General features: G+C 44.9%; 1 protein-coding gene across 1 annotated transcript; it reads right to left on the bottom strand.

The window, feature by feature from the left end:
* Positions 1 to 2,297: 2,297 nt before the first annotated feature.
* LOC309369125 (uncharacterized protein) lies at positions 2,298 to 16,445 on the bottom strand. Its single transcript, XM_081909820.1, has 6 exons — positions 16,370 to 16,445; positions 14,680 to 15,172; positions 14,402 to 14,483; positions 14,035 to 14,117; positions 12,979 to 13,105; positions 2,298 to 4,023 (listed from the first exon to the last, which is right to left on the bottom strand). Exons 2-6 carry the CDS (start codon positions 15,079 to 15,081, stop codon positions 2,765 to 2,767), a joined length of 1,953 nt encoding a protein of 650 aa, XP_081765946.1. The 5' UTR covers positions 15,082 to 15,172; positions 16,370 to 16,445; the 3' UTR covers positions 2,298 to 2,764.
* Between the last annotated feature and the right edge of the window lie 2,879 nt (positions 16,446 to 19,324).

The following is a 19,324-nucleotide window of genomic DNA, read 5'->3' as shown; positions in this document are numbered from 1 at the left end:
TATTCAATGGATCTCACAGGCGTATTGATGTTATCCCACCGCTGCCAACACTTTTGTGGCGTTCACACAGGGTTCCCGGACGTTTGACAGTCTATTGATCCCTGTGCCACCACTGGATCGCTTCCCCACTGCCACCAACCCGTTTCTCTCAGGTACACACTGCATCTAGACAGTTGTTAACATTAAACCAAATAAACAAGTTTATTTTATAAGCATTAACAAGTTTATGGTTTCAGATTTTTCTTTTTTTTAATGAATATTTATTAGCATTTTCAAAAAAGAACAACACATATAACAACAAAGACAAAGATAAACAAACAAAAAGAAAAAATACAAAAATACAAAACTTAAAAATAAAAACAATTAAAAACACCTGAAAGTTCAAATACTTATTTTCTTTTAACTTGTTGCTCAGACCTCCTCACACCTCCCCTTATTGTATTCCAATTTAAATTATTGGCTCAGCAAATCCTTAATTTACTTCTCCATTTTAACTTAATTTAATTTATTCTAACATATTGTTATTTTATTTTTCTTCTTTCTTCCATTTCCTCAATTTATATTTACGAACCTTATTTTCCTTTAATTTTAGCCATTTAAAAAAAGATCAATTTTAACTTAACCAAATTTACACCTACAATATTTATACCTCATTATTTTTCTTAAACAAAACGTATTTCCTAAAGTCGATCAAAATTTCCCTTCCACGTCTTTCCCAATTTCCATACCAATAACAAAGCAAAATAAAAATAAAACAAACTATATTTATATACCCTTTGGATTCCCAAACTCCACCCACCCTTTTCCCGGTTTCAGTCCTCAACAAAAATCCATCAGTCTCAATATACTGTTTAGCCTGGAGATCTCACGTCCGAGGCTCTCATTCTCTCTCAGTTCCTCTCTGCCGGTCTTTTTGATAGTCTTTTATGTTAAACTCCAAGTCTCGAAGAAGCTCCAGCCCAACAGGATCCAAATCTCTAAGAAACTCCGGCCCAACAGGATCCATATTTCTACCAGCCAGACCTCCATTTTTAGTGATAAAGCTTATGGGGTACTTCAAATCTTGTTTTATACTCCTTTCAGGTCCAAATGTCCCCCAGGCTCCAGCTTCCACCTCCAATTCAGGCCAGGCTCTCCACATCAGATTTTTATTTTCCTTTTTTGTCATCATGTCAGGCTTCAAAATGTTGCTCTCCTTTAACTTCTGCACAGTTTCAGCTCCTCCTTCCTTTTCTTCAGGGACATCTGTCACCTGCTCCATATTGTCAAAGCTCTCAGTTTTCTCTATTTGTTCAATTGGATAGGCTCCTTGTTTCAAGTCCTTATCAGGTTCAACAATGTTCTTTACTGCTGAATCCAGAGCTGTAACATTTCATAGCCAAAACATCAGATTGGCCTCGTAACTTTCCCAAGAGAACAAATGCTCTGTCCAATTCAGCCTGAATTTTCCTTCCTCCAGCCATTCCTGTAATGTCACTAAACCCCTCTAGGGGGATTTGTTCCTTAGTATTCCTTTCAGCTCAAGTCCAAAAGTCAGGTTATTTTGTATCAGCCCTTCCTTATTTTCAACAAATTATTACAAATTAACCAACAGAAGCAACAGAAACTAGGTTCTCCTTTTCCGTCTCGACAGCTAATTTGACAGCTGTCAAACTTTCCAGTCTTTCATCAACAGGCTCTCTCGTGGGACATTCCCGGGTCCGGGGGGGGGGGTGGTGAAACTTCAGCTCCCAAAATTAATCTTTTAATCCTCCAGCAAAAATTCTTATAATGTCAAAACCGTAAAATTAAAGTCTTTTACTAAAAAAAAAAAAAAAAAAGATTCTCTCGACCTTAGCTAGCAGGTCCTTTGCTTTAAATTGTTTACAAAGAGGGGGGCGGACTTCCTTTTTTAACCCTTCCCCGCTCATTCCTGACCCGCAAATTTTTTCTTTAAGATTCCAATTTCCGTATTACTCACGGGTTGCTGTTTTAAAGTCCGAATGTTCCAAGGAAAAAGTCAGCGCTCTCCGATAATGGCTCGCGGCTTCACTCCGCAGATGGAGTACTCTCAGCACCGCGCCGCACCCCGTCTCCGTTCCGAAGCCTTTAAAAAGGCTCCTTCCCGGATTGGGGGGGGCGCAAATGGTGCCTGCCGAGTCACTATGCTCACAGGCTTCTACGCCTGTGATTTTAAGGGTCGCCGTGTCGCCGCAGCGGTAAGACCCGGTCTCTGCAGAGCTGATTCCCTCCGGAGCTCGAAGGGAATCCACCATTAAACGATGGGTCCAACCCGGAAGTCCCGGTTTCAGATAATTTTTCTTGTCAGTTTCTTAACCTTAGTTTCATTACCGGCCTATACCTTCCTAATACCTTCTAACTGATTATCCCAGCTGTTTAACTGACTCCTCTTAACAAATTCTCTCACTCTCATATCAGACTAGCCCAACCCACAGACTTATGCTCCCTCCTCTAACTCCAGACTCATCTCTTAACAACTCTAACTCCTTCCCTTGGGTTCCTATTGGTTAATCATTTTATACTTAGTTAACCCTTTCCTTATGACCCAGAATGATGTCACACGCCTAGGAGGGCAAACGCCACAGGCCTCCTTAAATATTTTATGGGGGGGGAGACGCCTAGGTCTTTAAGCATTGGCGCCTATTCCTATACCTACAGGTCTCAGGATGGTTACAACATAAAAACACAAAACACCACATGTTCAAAAGGCATTAGATGTCAATCAGCCAAACGCAAGGTAATAAAGGTGCGGATTTCTTAGCTCCTAAAGCTGTAAAATGGTTTTTCCGACCTTTGAATGGATTCTTTTATGGGAAGTGAGTTTGGAGCTTTGACTGAAGCTCTTTCCACATTCCACACACTGATAGGGTTTCTCCCCTGTATGAATTATGTGATGAGAAGTGAGAGAGGAGCTCTGACTAAAGCTCTTTCCACATTCCATGCACTGATAGGGTTTCTCCCCTGTATGAATTATGTGATGAGAAGTGAGACCATTGCTGTGACTAAAGCTTTTTCCACATTCCATGCACTGATAGGGTTTCTCCCCTGTATGAATTCTTTGATGAGAAGTGAGACCATTGTTGTGACTAAAGCTTTTTCCACATTCCATGCACTGATAGGGTTTCTCCCCTGTATGAATTCTTTGATGGGAAGTGAGAATGTACTTCTTCCTGAAGCTCTTTCCACATTCCACACACTGATAGGGTTTCTCCCCTGTATGAATTCTTTGATGGGAAGTGAGAATGTACTTCCTCCTGAAGCTCTTTCCACATTCCACACACTGATAGGGTTTCTCCCCTGTATGAATTCTTTGATGGGAAGTGAGATGGTAGTTCATCCTGAAGCTCTTTCCACATTCTACACACTGATAAGGTTTCTCACCTGTATGAATTTTTTGATGGGAAGTGAGATGGGAGCTCTTCATGAAGCTCTTTCCACATTCCACACACTGATAGGGTTTCTCCCCTGTATGAATTCTTTGATGGCAAGTGAGATCGCAGCTCTTCCTGAAGCTCTTTCCACATTCCACACACTGATAGGGTTTTTCCCCTGTATGAATTCTTTGATGGGCAGTGAGATGGGAGCTCTGACTGAACCATTTTCCACATTCCACACACTGATAGGGTTTCTCCCCTGTATGAATTCTCTGATGGGAGGTGAGACTGTGGCTGTCACTGAAGCTCTTTCCACATTCCACACACTGATATGGTTTCACCCCTGTATGAATTCTTTGATGTGAAGTGAGACTGCGGCTGTTACTGAAGCTCTTTCCACATTCCACACACTGATAGGGTTTCTCTCCTGTATGAATTCTTTGATGGCAAGTGAGATCGCAGCTCTTCCTGAAACTCTTTCCACATTCCACACACTGATATTGTTTCTTTCCAATGAGATTTTGTTGATGGGAAGTGGAATGGGAGCTCTGACTGCAGCTTTCTCCACACTCTAAATTTTTACGTGGCTTCTCCTCTCTGGGGATTTTATCGTGGTCACCTTTGTTCTCGATTTCCGATTCATCACAATCTGCAATGCAGACAAAAAGGGTTAGAGCCTCCGAGAAGAACTGAAGGGAGTTGGGTGTGTGTTCATTACCTGTGTTGTTTGTCATTAACCAACATATTTATTATTATATTCTGATGTGTTGTTGAATGTGGCTTTGTTTGATATACAGTAGTGGTCAAAATTGCAGAAGCCTTTGGAGAAAAATTTCAGAGGCTTGATGGCTCAAAACTCTGCTTCTTTTGGAGTAATATTATAAAATTATATATCAATGGAAAGATAATTTAATTTAATCAAGAATGCAATTCAAGAAAGTTTGTTTAATTACCCATATTCTATCAAACATTATAGCGAAAAAACCAGAAAAAGGAAGCACAACTTGCTTAGGTTGACTTTTGTCAGTGTGTTACGTGATTGCTAACAAGTTGGTTGGTTTTCTGTCTTCTTTCATTTAGTGAGGTTGAACAACATAATAAAATTAAAGAAATGGCACAAAGAGTTGATTGGTCACCCAGAAAGCGATGTAAAATAGTACTATTAAGTGAACAGGGCTACAGTTATTAAGAAATTAGAAGAAAGATTGTGGAAAACATAACCAAAGCTGGCCTTTCTATATTTTTGAAGACGTATATGGAGACTCAGTCACTAAAAAATCAGACTGGTTAAGGCAGGAAAAGGTGCACAAAGGCAAGTGACGATCGAAGAATGGAGAGACTGTCCCTACCTGAAAGAAGAATATCATCTGGGTGTATACAAGATGACATGGTGCAATGTAATGTGAAGTTGAGTGCAAGGACTGGTCAAAATGTTAGAATTCTAAGGAAAAAGCCATTGTTATCTCTCAAGCAAAGCTTGAAAGACTAAACCCTTGTTAAGTGAACAGTAGAAGAATGGGACAGTGTTATTTGAAGGGATGAGACCCAAATCTCCTTGCTTGGTAGTGATGGCATGAAATACGCGAGGACAAGAATCAGAGAACATTTACATCCTACTTGCATTACACCGACCGTGAAACACCCAGATAGTGTGATGATCTGGGGTTGTATGGCAGCAAAAGGTGTGGGCAGAATTTGCGTCATTAATGGAAATGTAAATGCCCCCAAATACATAAAGGATATACCTTAGCCCAAACTGAAGCGTTCCACAGGTGATATTTTCCCTGATACTGAAGCATGCATATATATATATATATATATATATATATATATATATATATATATATATATATGCTTTCGTAGATTTTCACGGGTACAGGAATGCAGGTTTTGGTGTCCTCGGGTGTCTTCCCGTGTAAAAGTTGGGGTGTCTAGGCGACGTTTCGACGAGGTCTCACTCGTCATCTTCAGGCTGGTGCTTTCGGCTTCTTGTTACTGGAACAGAGCAGGATCTCAGTGTTTGAGTTCCTATAAATACTGTTGAGGGGGTGTGGTGTATAGCCTCCAATGTTCTGGGCAGAGAGGAAGTTCCCAGGCTAGTGTGCCTTTTCTTCTTTTGTTCCTTAATTACTTGAGGGATATCTTGAGTGATATCTTGAACTTTGTGAAGAGTCATCTTCTCAGAAAAACTCTTCACAAAGTTCAAGATATCACTCAAGATATCCCTCAAGTAATTAAGGAACAAAAGAAGAAAAGGCACACTAGCCTGGGAACTTCCTCTCTGCCCAGAACATTGGAGGCTATACACCACACCCCCTCAACAGTATTTATAGGAACTCAAACACTGAGATCCTGCTCTGTTCCAGTAACAAGAAGCCGAAAGCACCAGCCTGAAGATGACGAGTGAGACCTCGTCGAAACGTCGCCTAGACACCCCAACTTTTACACGGGAAGACACCCGAGGACACCAAAACCTGCATATATATATATATATATATATATTTGCTTTCGTAGATTTTCACGGGTACAGGAATGCAGGTTTTGGTGTCCTCGGGTGTCTTCCCGTGTAAAAGTTGGGGTGTCTAGGCGACGTTTCGACGAGGTCTCACTCGTCATCTTCAGGCTGGTGCTTTCGGCTTCTTGTTACTGGAACAGAGCAGGATCTCAGTGTTTGAGTTCCTATAAATACTGTTGAGGGGGTGTGGTGTATAGCCTCCAATGTTCTGGGCAGAGAGGAAGTTCCCAGGCTAGTGTGCCTTTTCTTCTTTTGTTCCTTAATTACTTGAGGGATATCTTGAGTGATTTCTTGAGTGATATCCTGAGTACCACTTAGGTGGGTCATTAGGTGTGGATTAGTTGCTAAAGTCTTTGTGTCTTGACCTCTTGAACTTTGTGAAGAGTTTTTCTGAGAAGATGGCTGTACTGCACTTAGTTGTGCTCTGGCTTGGCTTCGTGTATAGGGGCGAGCTGTGGTTTTGTGGCCTGTGTCAGCCAGATCTGTGTAGGGATTGCAGGGGGGTGCAGCATCCGGAGGTGCCACCATGGTTTGGCTACTGGATGGTGTCTGTAATTTATCTGTGGAGAGGGTCTGGGTTTGGGTCTGGTGTGGTTGATTGGTGATGGCGTTCTGTGTGCCTCTGGATCTGGTGTCAGTTTTTGTGGGGAGGGCTAATTTCCAGATGTCTGGCAAGCGGGATGTGTCGTCACGCTTGTTCATGTTGTGAGGGTGTTTCTCTATCTCGATGGCTTCCATGATTATTCTCTTGTGGTGATGTTCCATGTTAAAGAGCAATTTGGAATCTGCAAAATTAATTTCGTGTCCTGTTTCTTTCATGTGTTGGAAAAGAGAGGAAGTTTTTTCTTCTTTTTTGACGGCATTCTTGTGTTCTGCGAACTCAAGATCCTGCTCTGTTCCAGTAACAAGAAGCCGAAAGCACCAGCCTGAAGATGACGAGTGAGACCTCGTCGAAACGTCGCCTAGACACCCCAACTTTTACACGGGAAGACACCCGAGGACACCAAAACCTGCATATATATATATATATATATATATATATATATATATATATATATATATATATTTCTATTTCAACAAGATTCAGCTCCATGTCATGTTGCTGGTGTGTGCAAGCGGTGCTTTCAAGATAATTCTATTCCACTGCCAGAATGTCCTGGGAATAGCTCAGATTTTAACCCAATCGGAAGCCCAATTAATAGAGGCAATAATTCAGTCTTGGTTTCACATTCTCACAGCTGCAGAACTAAAAACTTCATGGGAAGGCATTGTAAGGCCGTAATTAAAGCTAATTAATTAATTATGTTAATTAATTTTAATTAATTAATTAATGTAATTAATTTTAATTAATTAATGTAATTAATTAATTTTAATTAATTAAAACCCCTTCATGGATCACTGCCTTGCCGTGGCGAAGGGGCTTAAATAACTCAGAGAAGCTATGAGCTATGCCATGCAGGGCCACCCAAGATAGACAGGTCATAGTGGAGAGTTTTGACCAAACATGATCCACCTGGAGCAGGAACCGGCAAGCCACTCCAGTATCCCTGCCAAGAAAACTCCATGGACAAAGACAACAGGCATATAAAAGTTATGACGCTGGAAGATGAGCCCCTCAGGTCGGAAGGTGTCCAACATGCTACTGAGGAAGAGCGGAGGACAAGTACAAGTAGATTCAGAGCTGATGAAGCGGCTGGGCCAAAGCAGAAAGGATGCTGAGTTGCGGATATGCCTGGAAGCGAAAGGAAAGTCCAATGCTGTAAAGAAAAATATTGCATAGGAACCTGGAATGTAAGAACCATGAACTTGGATGTGGTCAAAAATGAGATGGCAAGAATATTGACATCCTGGGCATCAGTGAACTAAAATGGAAGGGAATGGGCAAATTCAGTTCGGATGACCATCATATCTACTACTGTGGGCAAGAACCCATAAAAGAAATGGAGTGGCCCTCATAGTCAACAAAAGAGTGGTGAAAGCTGTACTGGGATGCAATCTCAAAAATGATAGAATGATCTCGATACGAATTCAAGGCAGACCTTTTAACATCACAGTAATCCAAGTTTATGCACCAACCACTGGTGCTGAAGAAACTGAAATTGACCAATTCTATGAAGACTTACAACACCTTATAGAAGTGACACCAAAGAAGGATGTTCTTCTCATTATAGGGGATTGGAATGCTAAAGTAGGGAGTCAAGAGATAAAAGGAACAACTGGCAAGTTTGGCCTTGGAGTTCAAAACGAAGAAGGGCAAAGGCTAATAGAGTTCTGTCAGGAGAACAAACTGGTCATCACAAACACGCTTTTCCAACAACACAAGAGACGACTCTACACATGGACATCACCACATGGGCAGCATTGAAATCAGATTGATTATATTCTCTGCAGCCAAAGATGGAGAAGCTCTATACAGTTAGCAAAAACAAGATCTGGAGCTGACTGTGGCTCAGATCATCAGCTTCTTATAGCAAAATTCAAGCTTAAACTGAAGAAAATAGGAAAAACCACTGGGCCGGTAAGATACAATCTAAGTCAAATCCCTTATGAATACACAGTGGAAGTGAGGAACAGGTTTAAGGATTTAGATTTGGCGGACAGAGTGCCTGAAGAACTGTGGATGGAGGCTCGTAACATTATACAGGAGGCAGCAACGAAAACCATCCCAATGAAAAGGAAATGCAAGAAAGCAAAGTGGCTGTCCAATGAGGCCTTACAAATAGCGGGGGAGAGAAGGCAAGCAAAATGTGAGGGAGATAGTGAAAGATACAGGAAATTGAATGCAGATTTCCAAAAAAATAGCAAGGAGAGACAAGAAGGCCTTCTTAAACGAGCAATGCAAAGAAATGGAGGAAAACAATAGAATGGGAAAAACCAGAGATCTGTTCAAGAAAATTGGAGATATGAAAGGAACATTTCGTACAAAGATTACTGTAATAAAAGACAAAAGTGGAAAGGGCCTATCAGAAGCAGAAGACATCAAGAAGAGGTGGCAAGAATACACAGAGGAACTATACCAGAAAGAAATGGATGACTCGTATACCCCAAGTAGTGTGGTTGCTGACCTTGAGCCAGACATCCTGGAGAGTGAAGTCAAATGGGCCTTAGAAAGCACTGCTAATAACAAGGCCAGTGGAAGTGATGGTATTCCAGCTGAACTACCGTATTTTTCGCTCTATAACACGCACCCGACCATAACACGCACATAGTTTTTAGAGGAGGAAAATCTGTAGGCATGCCACCCGTAGGCATTCCCTCCATAACACACACAGACATTTCCCCTTACTTTTAGGAGGAAAAAAGTGAGTGTTGTGGTGCAAAAAATACGGTATTTAACATTTTAAAAGATGATGCTGTTAAGGTGCTACACTCAATATGCCAGCAAATTTGGAAAACTCAGCAGTGGCCAGAGGATTGGAGAAGATCAGTCTACATCCCAATCCCAAAGAAGGGCAGTGCCAAAGAATGCTCCAACTACCGCACAATTGCACTCATTTCACACGCTAGCAAGGTTATGCTTAAAATCCTACAAGGCAGGCTTAAGCAGTATGTGGACCGAGAACTCCCAGAAGTGCAAGCTGGATTTAGAAGGGGCAGAGGAACCAGAGACCAAATTGCAAACATGCGCTGGATTATGGAGGAAGCTAGAGAGTTCCAGAAAGACATCTACTTCTGCTTCATTGACTCTGCAAAAGCCTTTGACGGTGTCGACCACAGCAAACTATGGCAAGTTCTTAAAGAAATGGGAGTGCCTGATCACCTCATCTGTCTCCTGAGAAATCTCTATGTGGGACAAGAAGCTACAGTTAGAACTGGATATGGAACAACTGACTGGTTCAAAATTGGGAAAGGAGTACGGCAAGGCTGTATATTGTCTCCCTGCATATTTAACTTATATGCAGAATTCATGCAAAAGGCTGGGCTGGATGAATCCCAAGCCAGAATTAAGATTGCCAGAAAAATATCAGATATGCAGATGACACAACCTTGATGGCAGAAAGTGAGGAGGAATTAAGGAACCTTTTAATGAGGGTGAAAGAGGAAAGCGCAAAATATGGTCTGAAGCTCAACATCAAAAAAATGAAGATCATGGCCACTGGGCCCATCACCTCCTGGCAAATAGAAGGGGAAGAAATGGAGGCAGTGGCATCTTAAAAAGTAGAGACATCCCCTTGACAACAAAGGTCCGTATAGTTAAAGCTATGGTTTTCCCAGTAGTGATGTATGGAAATGAAAGCTGGACCATAAAGAAGGTTGATCGCCGAAGAATTGATGCTTTTGAATTCTGGTGCTGGAGGAGACTCTTGAGAGTCCCATGGACTGCAAGAAGATCAAACCTATCCAATCTTAAGGAAATCAGCCCTGAGTGCTCACTGGAAGGACAGATCCTGAAGCTGAGGCTCCAATACTTTGGCCACCTCCTGAGAAGAGAAGACTCCCTGGAAAAGACCCTGATGTTGGGAAAGATTGAGGGCGCAAGGAGAAGGGGATGACAGAGGACGAGATGGTTGGACAGTGTTCTCGAAGCTATGAGCATGAGTTTTACCAAACTGCGGGAGACAGTGGAAGACAGGAGTGCCTGGCGTGCTCTGGTCCCTGGGGTCACAAAGAGTCGGACACAACTAAGTGATTAAAAAACAACAACGACATTAAAAGGTAAAGGTACCCCTGCCCGTACGGGCCAGTCTTGACAGACTCTAGGGTTGTGCGCCCATCTCACTTAAGAGGCCAGGGGCCAGCGCTGTCCGGAGACACTTCCGGGTCACGTGGCCAGCGTGACAAAGCTGCATCTGGTGAGCCAGTGCAGCACACGGAAACGCCGTTTACCTTCCCGCCAGAGCGGTCCCTATTTATCTACTTGCATCCGAGGGTGCTTTCGAACTGCTAGGTTGGCAGGCGCTGGGACCAAGCAACGGAATCGCACCCCGCCGCGGGGATTCGAATCGCCGACCTTTCGATCGGCAAGCCCTAGGCGCTGAGGCTTTTACCCACAGCGCCACCCGCGTCCCAGACATTACTCCACAGAAAAGTGGTGTTATGAGCCATCAAACCTCAGAAACACACTTTCCACAAAAGGTTTCCACCAGTATAAGTTGCTCATTTTAAGTTAATGTTCTTTTAATATGGGATCAGAATATTATTATTGATGTTTCATGATTATATATGTGTTGGAAGCCACCCAGAGTGGCTGGGGCAACCCAGCCAGGTGGGCAGGGTAGAAATAAAAATGTCAGCTTTGTTCCGGAGCTGACAAAGGCTGGAATGTATGAAAGCAGGCAAAGAGAGATAAGGACACTGGAATGTGAGCTGGAATGTGAGAGGGAGGAGGGGCAGCCGAGTGGCAGAGCTTCAGAGAACAGAGAGCAGGCAGCAGATAGCAAAGGTCCACAAAATACCAATCTTAGCTCAGAGACAGAAGGGGAGAGGCCAGGAATAGCTAGCCCCAAAACTCGAAGGCACGAAAAGGTCAGTGAGAGGAGGGGGAAAGAGCGGAAGCGAAAGGGTTTTTTCCCCTCTTGGAAGAGGAAGGGGCGGAGTTTAGACTTGGCAACTGCAAACTTGAAGTCAGACAGAGTGAAGGAGCTCCGGAGTGATTTATGTGTTTGAGCAACAAACCTGAGATAATTACTGCCGGTGTCTCGCTTCTGTGGGAGAGCCAAGCCATTACAAAAAATTATTATTATTACTACAGTGGTACCTGTTCTGGAAAAAATTAAGTTTGTAAACCGAGGTACCACTGTATCATCATCATCCTCATCACTGCTACTACTACCTGACATTCCATAAGCCTAGCTCTTCTCTGGGATGGATTTTGTTTGGCCCAGTCATGGCATCCCCTCCATCTCCAATGTCAGTCCTTGTTATGGCTTGGTCTCTCCCACAAACGTGAGATGACTCTGGCTGTTAATTATTTCAGATGTATTGCTAAAGCAACAAACTTGGACGGAGCTCCTCTACTCACCGTCCTCCCCACAAGTTGCCCAGAGTGAGCTCCTCCCCCTTCCTCAGCACGGAAGCCCCCACCTTCTCTTCCAGTATCTTTAAATTCTCTTCCAGTATCTTTAAATTAGGCAGAGAATGCTTCCTGCATTCCAGCGTCTGACTCACTCCTGTAGCTCTCACACAGCTGTCTGTCACTCTGTCTCTCTTTTTCTTCTCCCCTTTGTTCAGAGCTCAGATGACAGTTCCTCTCCCCCTCCTCTCTGCTGCTAACTCTCCTCTCCCTAGGCCTGCTTCTTCTCTGGCTGGCAGCACCTGAGCTTCGCTGCCAGTCGTCGCTTTGGTCAACCCAAGACTGACAAAAACAAAAACCTGAAGCTTGCGCAAGAGAATTTTTGGCGGAGAGACTGAACCTGGAAGCTACTTCCAGGAGCGAAACAATCTTTCCTAACAATTCTGAAGCTGACATTTAAGATGGCCTCGGAAGTTCAGACCAGCTCGGGGGCCGCTAGTGGCGCCTTGGAAGATGGTGGATATTAACATCTATCCAGCTCGCACGTGGTAATTAGAGGCTGATTATGGGGAGAGATGCAGTTTTCACCCGCTGTTGCCATAAATCACCCCTGAGTTCGGAAGAAGGAGGGGGTGAGGCACTGGGTGCACAACCCTCGGCGGGCCTCGGAACTCCTCCGAAGCTACTTCCAGGAGTGAAACAAGTTGCGTTACTTAAAAGGAAAAAAATTGGTGAAAGATAACCCACAGGCTTCAAGAGAGGCAGGATATTTTTATCTGCCAACAATGAAGAAGACTGAGACGGAAGATTACATCAAAGTACTACAGACATGGTATGTGGAATGGAATGCAACGGAACTGAAAGGGGGGGATGACTTATTATTTTTTTTGCTCTGTGATTAACTAATAACCCTAACTAATAAGAAGTTCAGACCAGCCCAATTGTGGTAGAAAAAGGAATAATTTGAGGAAGATTGTTCAAAGAAAAACCTGTAATTTACTCTTTATTGTGGGGGTGTTAATTTCCCAGGTGTTACAGGGGGCGCTGTTGAGCTCCGTAAAAATAGATGAGGTTGGTCCCATAGTGGTATTTTTTGAATTTCCAGGCAGATATGACGATCCCACAGGGAGGCTTACCAAGAGAGGCCACGATCCCACGATTCTCCTCCATGACGTCCTTATGCAGAGCTCTCTGGTCAGGATCCAGCATCACCCACTCCTCGTCCGTGAAACGAACAGCAACATCTTGAAAGCACACTGGACCCTAAAAGAAAAAGTGAAATGTCCTCCTTTGAGACAGCAGAAATATGATCTGCTACACAATGCTCTGTTGTTTCCTTCCTGTACATTGCGGTGTCGTTTCAATAGGATTGCTTTGCTTCACATTTTAAATATGGATGCTTATTTTATTCTGCGTTCTAATAATGGGTATTCGTCTTTGTGCAAATAGGTGGTACTCCACAATGTATCTTCCAATTCATTCTGCCTACGCAAGCATTCAAATTTCCCCAATGGAAGGATCCACTTTCTCCTCTCCTCGTGAGCTGTTCTGGGGAGTTCCCTCCCAATGCCCTAGAGCCAAATTCCAGGAGTTCATGGGGGCATGGAGAGGGGGAGGAATGTGGAGCAAGCCCCATTTTGCAGTAGATGGGGCTGATTAGGTGAATCCAGGCCACTACTTGTTCTCATTTGTCCACTGTTTAGAAACCGATTTTAGCATTCAGTGATGAATCTAGAAATAAAATAAGCCTATTTTAAATGTCTCTAGCATGATCTAGCAGAGATTCCTGCATTGCACGGGGTCTCCTGGCTCTGAGAGACAAGCAGGGAGGGTGGCTTCTGGCAAAAGGAGAGGGAGCCACCTATCGCTCTTCCTTATGCTGACTCACCTCTGCCTCTCGACCTTCCTCTCCCACTCGCCTCCTTCCTCTTCTGCCTCTGATTCTGCACTGCATTCTGCCACAGAGTCTCCCAGCTCACTAAGCCCTGTAAGCCCTTCAGCTTCTGACACCTCATCTTCCCAGGCTTATCCCTCTTCCCCCTATCATTCTTCTACCTCCACTCCTTCGGCTCTGAGCTGTCTTCCCTTCCTGGTTCCCCAGCTGCTTCCTCCCGCCATTCCTCTGTGCCCAACAAGTCCATGACATTGCTCCATCCCTCAGCCTCTGTCCCCACAAGGCAGCTTCCCCTGACCTGATCTGGTTCCACAGCCGCTGCTTCCCTTCTGCCCTCATGAAAAGACGGATCAGGAGGTCTTGCCGGCATCCTTCTGCCACCTGCTAGAGAAAAAAGGTAAACAGGACGCCAGGAGTGCCGCCTTCTCTCACAGGTGAAACAGGGCATCTCTAACTGGAGATGGGCCTTTGAGAACGCCTTTCCTGCTGAGAGCATTTGGACGTTTGTGCCCATTTCATATGTTTGTGGTGCAGAAATACGTCTCCCCTCCTCTGGACCCTTCTTCCCAACTGTCTCCCCCCAAAGCAAGATGAAAAGAACCCCCAGATGAGTTGGAAAACCAACAGAATGAGACCAGACAGAGAAAAACCACCTTCCTCCTTACCCAGTGGGCTCTCTCTGGTGTCCAACGGAGGCCTCTCTGCCTCACAGGAATCCAGGTCCATTTCTGCAAAGAGATCCTTTCCCTGAGAAAGAAACACGGATTAAAAACACTGAATGGTGAGAAATATTAGAAAGAGAATGGCAAAGACTTGAAGGGTGTGAGATCTCATTCCATGGATGCTTTCCCAGAAAACGAATGGGCCATAAGCAGACCATTATGGGATGTTCTCCGTCCTGTTTGGAGCCCCTTGGGAGTATCCAGAGGAAAGTCTCTCTCACCTGCTTTCTCTCCTCTGCCTGACTCAGGAGGAAACCTTCGGCCAGGGCCACCGCCTGGGAACTGGTCTCCGCTCCGCATTCCCTCACCCAGCTCTCCATCTCCGGGGGAAGGACAGCCAGGAACTGCTCCAAGATCACCAGGTCCAGCATCTCAGCTTTCGTGTGCCTTTCCGGCTTCAGCCACTGGCGGCAAAAGTGGTAGAGCCGGCTGCAAACCTCTCGGGGTCCATTGGCCTCCTGGCAGCAGAACTGCCTCAACTCCTGGCTCTGCACCTCTGAGCATAGAGTGTCCTTCTCACCCAGGATCTTCTGCACTGGGTTTTCCCAGAATCCCCCACTGCTCCCAGTTTGGCTGGCATGGCCTCTTCCTGTTCCAGGGCCAGCTGAGTCTTGCTCTTCCATTAGTGCCCTCAGGAAGCCTTTGAGAGATCAGAAGGAACCCTTTGGTCTTCTGACAAGTTCTGTCCGTCTTAATGAGAGGCTCTAGCAAATCCTACAAAGCAAATACATTGTTCTGTTACAGAATTTGTGTGTGAGGAGAGGGAATGGTTCCCTGAGGAAGCATGGATGAGTCTTGCTGGGAACCAGGGCTGGACTGCACCGCATCCCAGACCATGAGATATCTTTTTGAAAAGAAAGAGCAGGAAGAGGAGAAGAAATACGTCTCTAGCCTTCTAGATGCAAAATGTGGAGGCAACTGAAGGGATTTCTGGGATGTTAATCAACCTGGTTTCTGCTGCTTTCCAGTCAATGCATGAAGTCACAACCAACAGACAAGGGAGTCATTTGTATATTGTGAAAAATGGATGCTTGGCTCTAGTGGGGGTCCTCACCCAGGGGTCCTCAGAAGTTGATCCCCCCCACTCCCCAGCTTCTGTCTCCTTTTCTTGCATTTGGACTCTCTGCCGCTCTCCAGACAGACTCCTGGGGTGGGGTCCCTTTTTATTTGCTCTGAGGGCCAGATATGTATCCGACCAACCCCCTAAGGGCCAAGTGGAAAGGGCCAAAGACATCTCCCTTGAAATTTAGGTGGTTAATTTTCTATTATTATTATTATTATTATTATTCTGCCAGATAGCTTAAGACACACACAGCCATTCATGCCAAGGTCCCTGGAGGCTCGGTGAGTAGCAGCACCCATTTCCGGCTGGTTTGCCAGCAACAATCCCTTGGGACAGAGAGGATGTGGTCCTGGGATGCCATGCTCTGGGTGCGAGGGGATTGCTGCAGTGGCCTCCGTGGGGAGCTGCCCTTGGAGATGACTGGGAAACTGGTCTGCAATGCAGCAGCCAGACTATGGGCTGGGATCCCTCTCTTTGTTCCTGGCCTTTCTCTCCCACCTTTTCTTCCTTCCTCCACGTGGCGTTTTCTTTGGGGGGGGGGGCTAGTCCACCTCCTCGTCCAGCTTTGGAAAACCATTTGCATATGTTTCCTCTGTTGTGCAATGAGGCTGAGCGATGTCACACAGAGTTAACGTCCCAGGGACTCCTTTGTTTAAAGAAGGGAGATTTTTTCAGAAAGGGGGGGCGGAGGGCCAAATGAGTTTGGGATCCTCTGAACTCCAGGAAGGAGAGCGTGGCAGACCTGGCCCCTCCCGCATCAGGCCCCCCAGGCATCCTCCCCTGCTGCAGCCCTTGGACCCCCCCCCCTCCCCAGTGCACCCTCTGGGGGGGAGAGAGAGGAGACTCACCAGATCCCAGGAGGGGACAGCGAGGCAGCCCTTGCAGGAGAGACCCCAAAGCAAGGAAAGGAGTGGGGAGGGAGGGAGGGGCCTTGGCTCTGGAGGACCTGCCCCCTCTTGCTTCCTGGCCTCTCTAGGAAGGCAGCTCACTTCCCTTTAACCCTTGCCAAGCCGAGTCCCTCCAGCTCAGCCCTCTCTCGCTTGGCAGAACCCCAGATTCTTATTATTTTGTATGGATTTAGGGGGCAGCTGCCCCCCTGGCTACGCCCATGCCCAGATATCCTTTTGGGGGTGAGGCTCTTGGCTGGACTCTGAGCATCTCCCTCCCTTGGCCAGAAACCAGAGGAAGAGCTTGCAGGGAAAAGGGCTTGGCAGGAGGCAAGGAAGCTCCTCCTAGAACAGGCAGCTTCACCTTCATTACCTTATATAGCTGACTTCCTTATTCTCTCCTTTGTTCGCTTCTCGGACCATATTTGGTTAACCTTTCTTTTGCCTGCGTGACACTTCCTTATGTATACGTGGCATACATGACACAAGCTATTGCAAATCAAGCTATTACAAATCAGGCCGTTGCTAATGGAAATTAAGCCCTATCTTCCTTTATCGCCAGGGGACGGGGAAGTGTTGTCTTTTGGCTTGAAGAGCGAAGTTGAGGTTGGTGTAGGAAGGCAGACTTGGGTTGATTCGGTTTCGTTCCGTAGAGGTTTACTTTAAAGGTGGGAGAAGGAAGTACAGTCCTATTTCTGTGAGTGGCACAGGGGTCTTTCCACTCCTGTGAATTACATGCTCTGAAAGCTGGGATCTGCTTTGATATTGAAATTTTAAAAGGGTGGAGTGGAACCGGATATTGACCATCTTGTTAGCCTGGGGCAGGGGTCAGCAACCTTTTTCAGCCATGGGCCAGTCCACCGTCCCTCAGACCATGTAGGGGACCAGACTATATTTTTTTTGGGGGGGGGATGAACGAATTCCTATGCCCCACAAATAACCCAGAGAGGCATTTAAAATAAAAGGACACCTTCTACTCATGTAAAAACATGCTGATTTCCAAATCGTCTGCAGGCCAGATTGAGAAGACGATTGGGCCGCCTTTGGCTCCCTGGCATTAGCTTGCCTATCCGTGGCCTAGGGATTTTAAAAGGGTGGGGTGGAGTGAAACCAGATATTGACCATCTTGTTAGCCTGGGGAGCCACATTCTGGTTGAAGGAGGCCAGGATTAGCCCCAAGGCCTGGGATGTCCCTCATCCCCTGCAATAGGACTTGGTATCCAGGAGAAAACTCTTGGAATAGCCTTGCCAGGTGCTCAGGGACGGACTCGCCTGTCCTCATGTCCTCTTTGCAGATGTGCTGCAGTTGCGCATCCCTCCCCCAGAGGTGAGAACAAGAGCAGGGACTCAGACCTGCCCTCCTTGCCCCCCACTCTGCACTGTGGAGAAGCCCTCCCTTCGTACCTGCCGGAGGTGGTTCAGAACTGCAAAGCAGCTCAGCTCGGGGGGCTCCGAACCCAGAAGTGCTGCAAGCAGGAGACGGCCAAAGCCATCCTGGTGAGTGATGGGTGGTGTGGGGGACCCCCATGGGGAAGTGGGGGGCTTTGCGGAAGGGGTTGTCCATCTGCCAGAGACGAGGACCATGGTGGCCTAGGTTCACGTATCCTATTTGAAAGGGGAATCATCTTAGGGACTTCCTGTGAACATCTGGGTCAGGAATGCTGTTCCTTGAATGTACAACACACAAGACGTAACCGGCTGTGGATTCACATAAACAATACTCTTCTATACATTCTTATCACAATATCAAAGGTTTATCTTGCACATAAACAGCACATAAAGTGCAATAATATAGACAGAAGTCCCCAATAAATCAGTTCATTCATAAAGACCAAATGTCTGCTGGTTTCTGTTCCACATATGTTCATAAAGTCCAAATTGGAGCCTATTACAGTTCCACAGTGTTGACAACGATTTCCGGAATAATGCCTTGTTTCGCTCTCATGGGCTTCATCCGTTGTACATATTCTAAGTAATATAAATGAATATAATGTTGTAATTCAACATATTTTAACAAATTAACAAACCTGTGTATGGATAAAGTTTGTTTTACATTTGTTGTTTTAAAGGGGTCACGTAAAGAAGAAAACCTTACAGCTGTAGATTTCTGTCACCTGTAGCTAAAATCAATGCTGCGCCTGTCTATAAAGATTGCAAGATTTGTTGTTCACTGCAGAAACCACTGTGTTAAAAGTTCTATTATCGTGATACTTCATATATGGCATGTACTTTTATAGTACGATTGTTTATATCATTTTTTTTGTTAAATGATCTAGTGGTCGATCCACAACTCTGCTCCCTGAGAAAAGCTCAAGAACTCTGGGCAGAGACAATGGGTATATCACTGGCAGGATTTTTATTACTGGGAGTAGATCTCAGTCTCTTGGGAGTTCTGGCATTGTGGCCATTTCAAGGTACTAGAACAACTTTAATTGCCACTCATCTTTTGTTGATATTAACTCATTTTCCGGTATTTTGCTATTAACATCCTAGCCGCTGTTGTCGTGTAAAGAAACACTCTTTTATTTTCATTTGGTATGCTTATTGTTAGAATGTCAAATGGGAAAGCTTTAGTTTTCTTTAAAATAAATAGCAATTATTTTATTTTATTTTATCTTTGGGGACATGTCCACCACTTGTGGAATAAGGTTCCCTCATTTTGTCTGCGTGTCCAACACTTATTGCTGTTATTTATTTATTTTGACTGATTTGGATGTGGTCAGGTACCATCTAAAAATCAGATAGCACGTGGTGAATTTTATGTCTTTTCCCATAATTCCCCCCATTTTTCATCTTGATTGGATAGCCACAATCGTGTGCCCATTTCACCTTCACGTCCTAGTCCTTAAGGTTCCTGCCTAGTAACAATCTGTGTGGTTTTGATAATATCTTTGTATTATTTAATATTTAATAATA

Source organism: Podarcis melisellensis (assembly GCF_964234715.1).
Source record: "Podarcis melisellensis genome assembly, chromosome: 4".
NCBI classification, from domain to species: Eukaryota; Metazoa; Chordata; class Lepidosauria; order Squamata; family Lacertidae; genus Podarcis; species Podarcis melisellensis.
The sequence above is the reverse complement of the archived record's forward strand: the minus strand, read 5'-3'. Positions and strand labels throughout refer to the sequence as shown.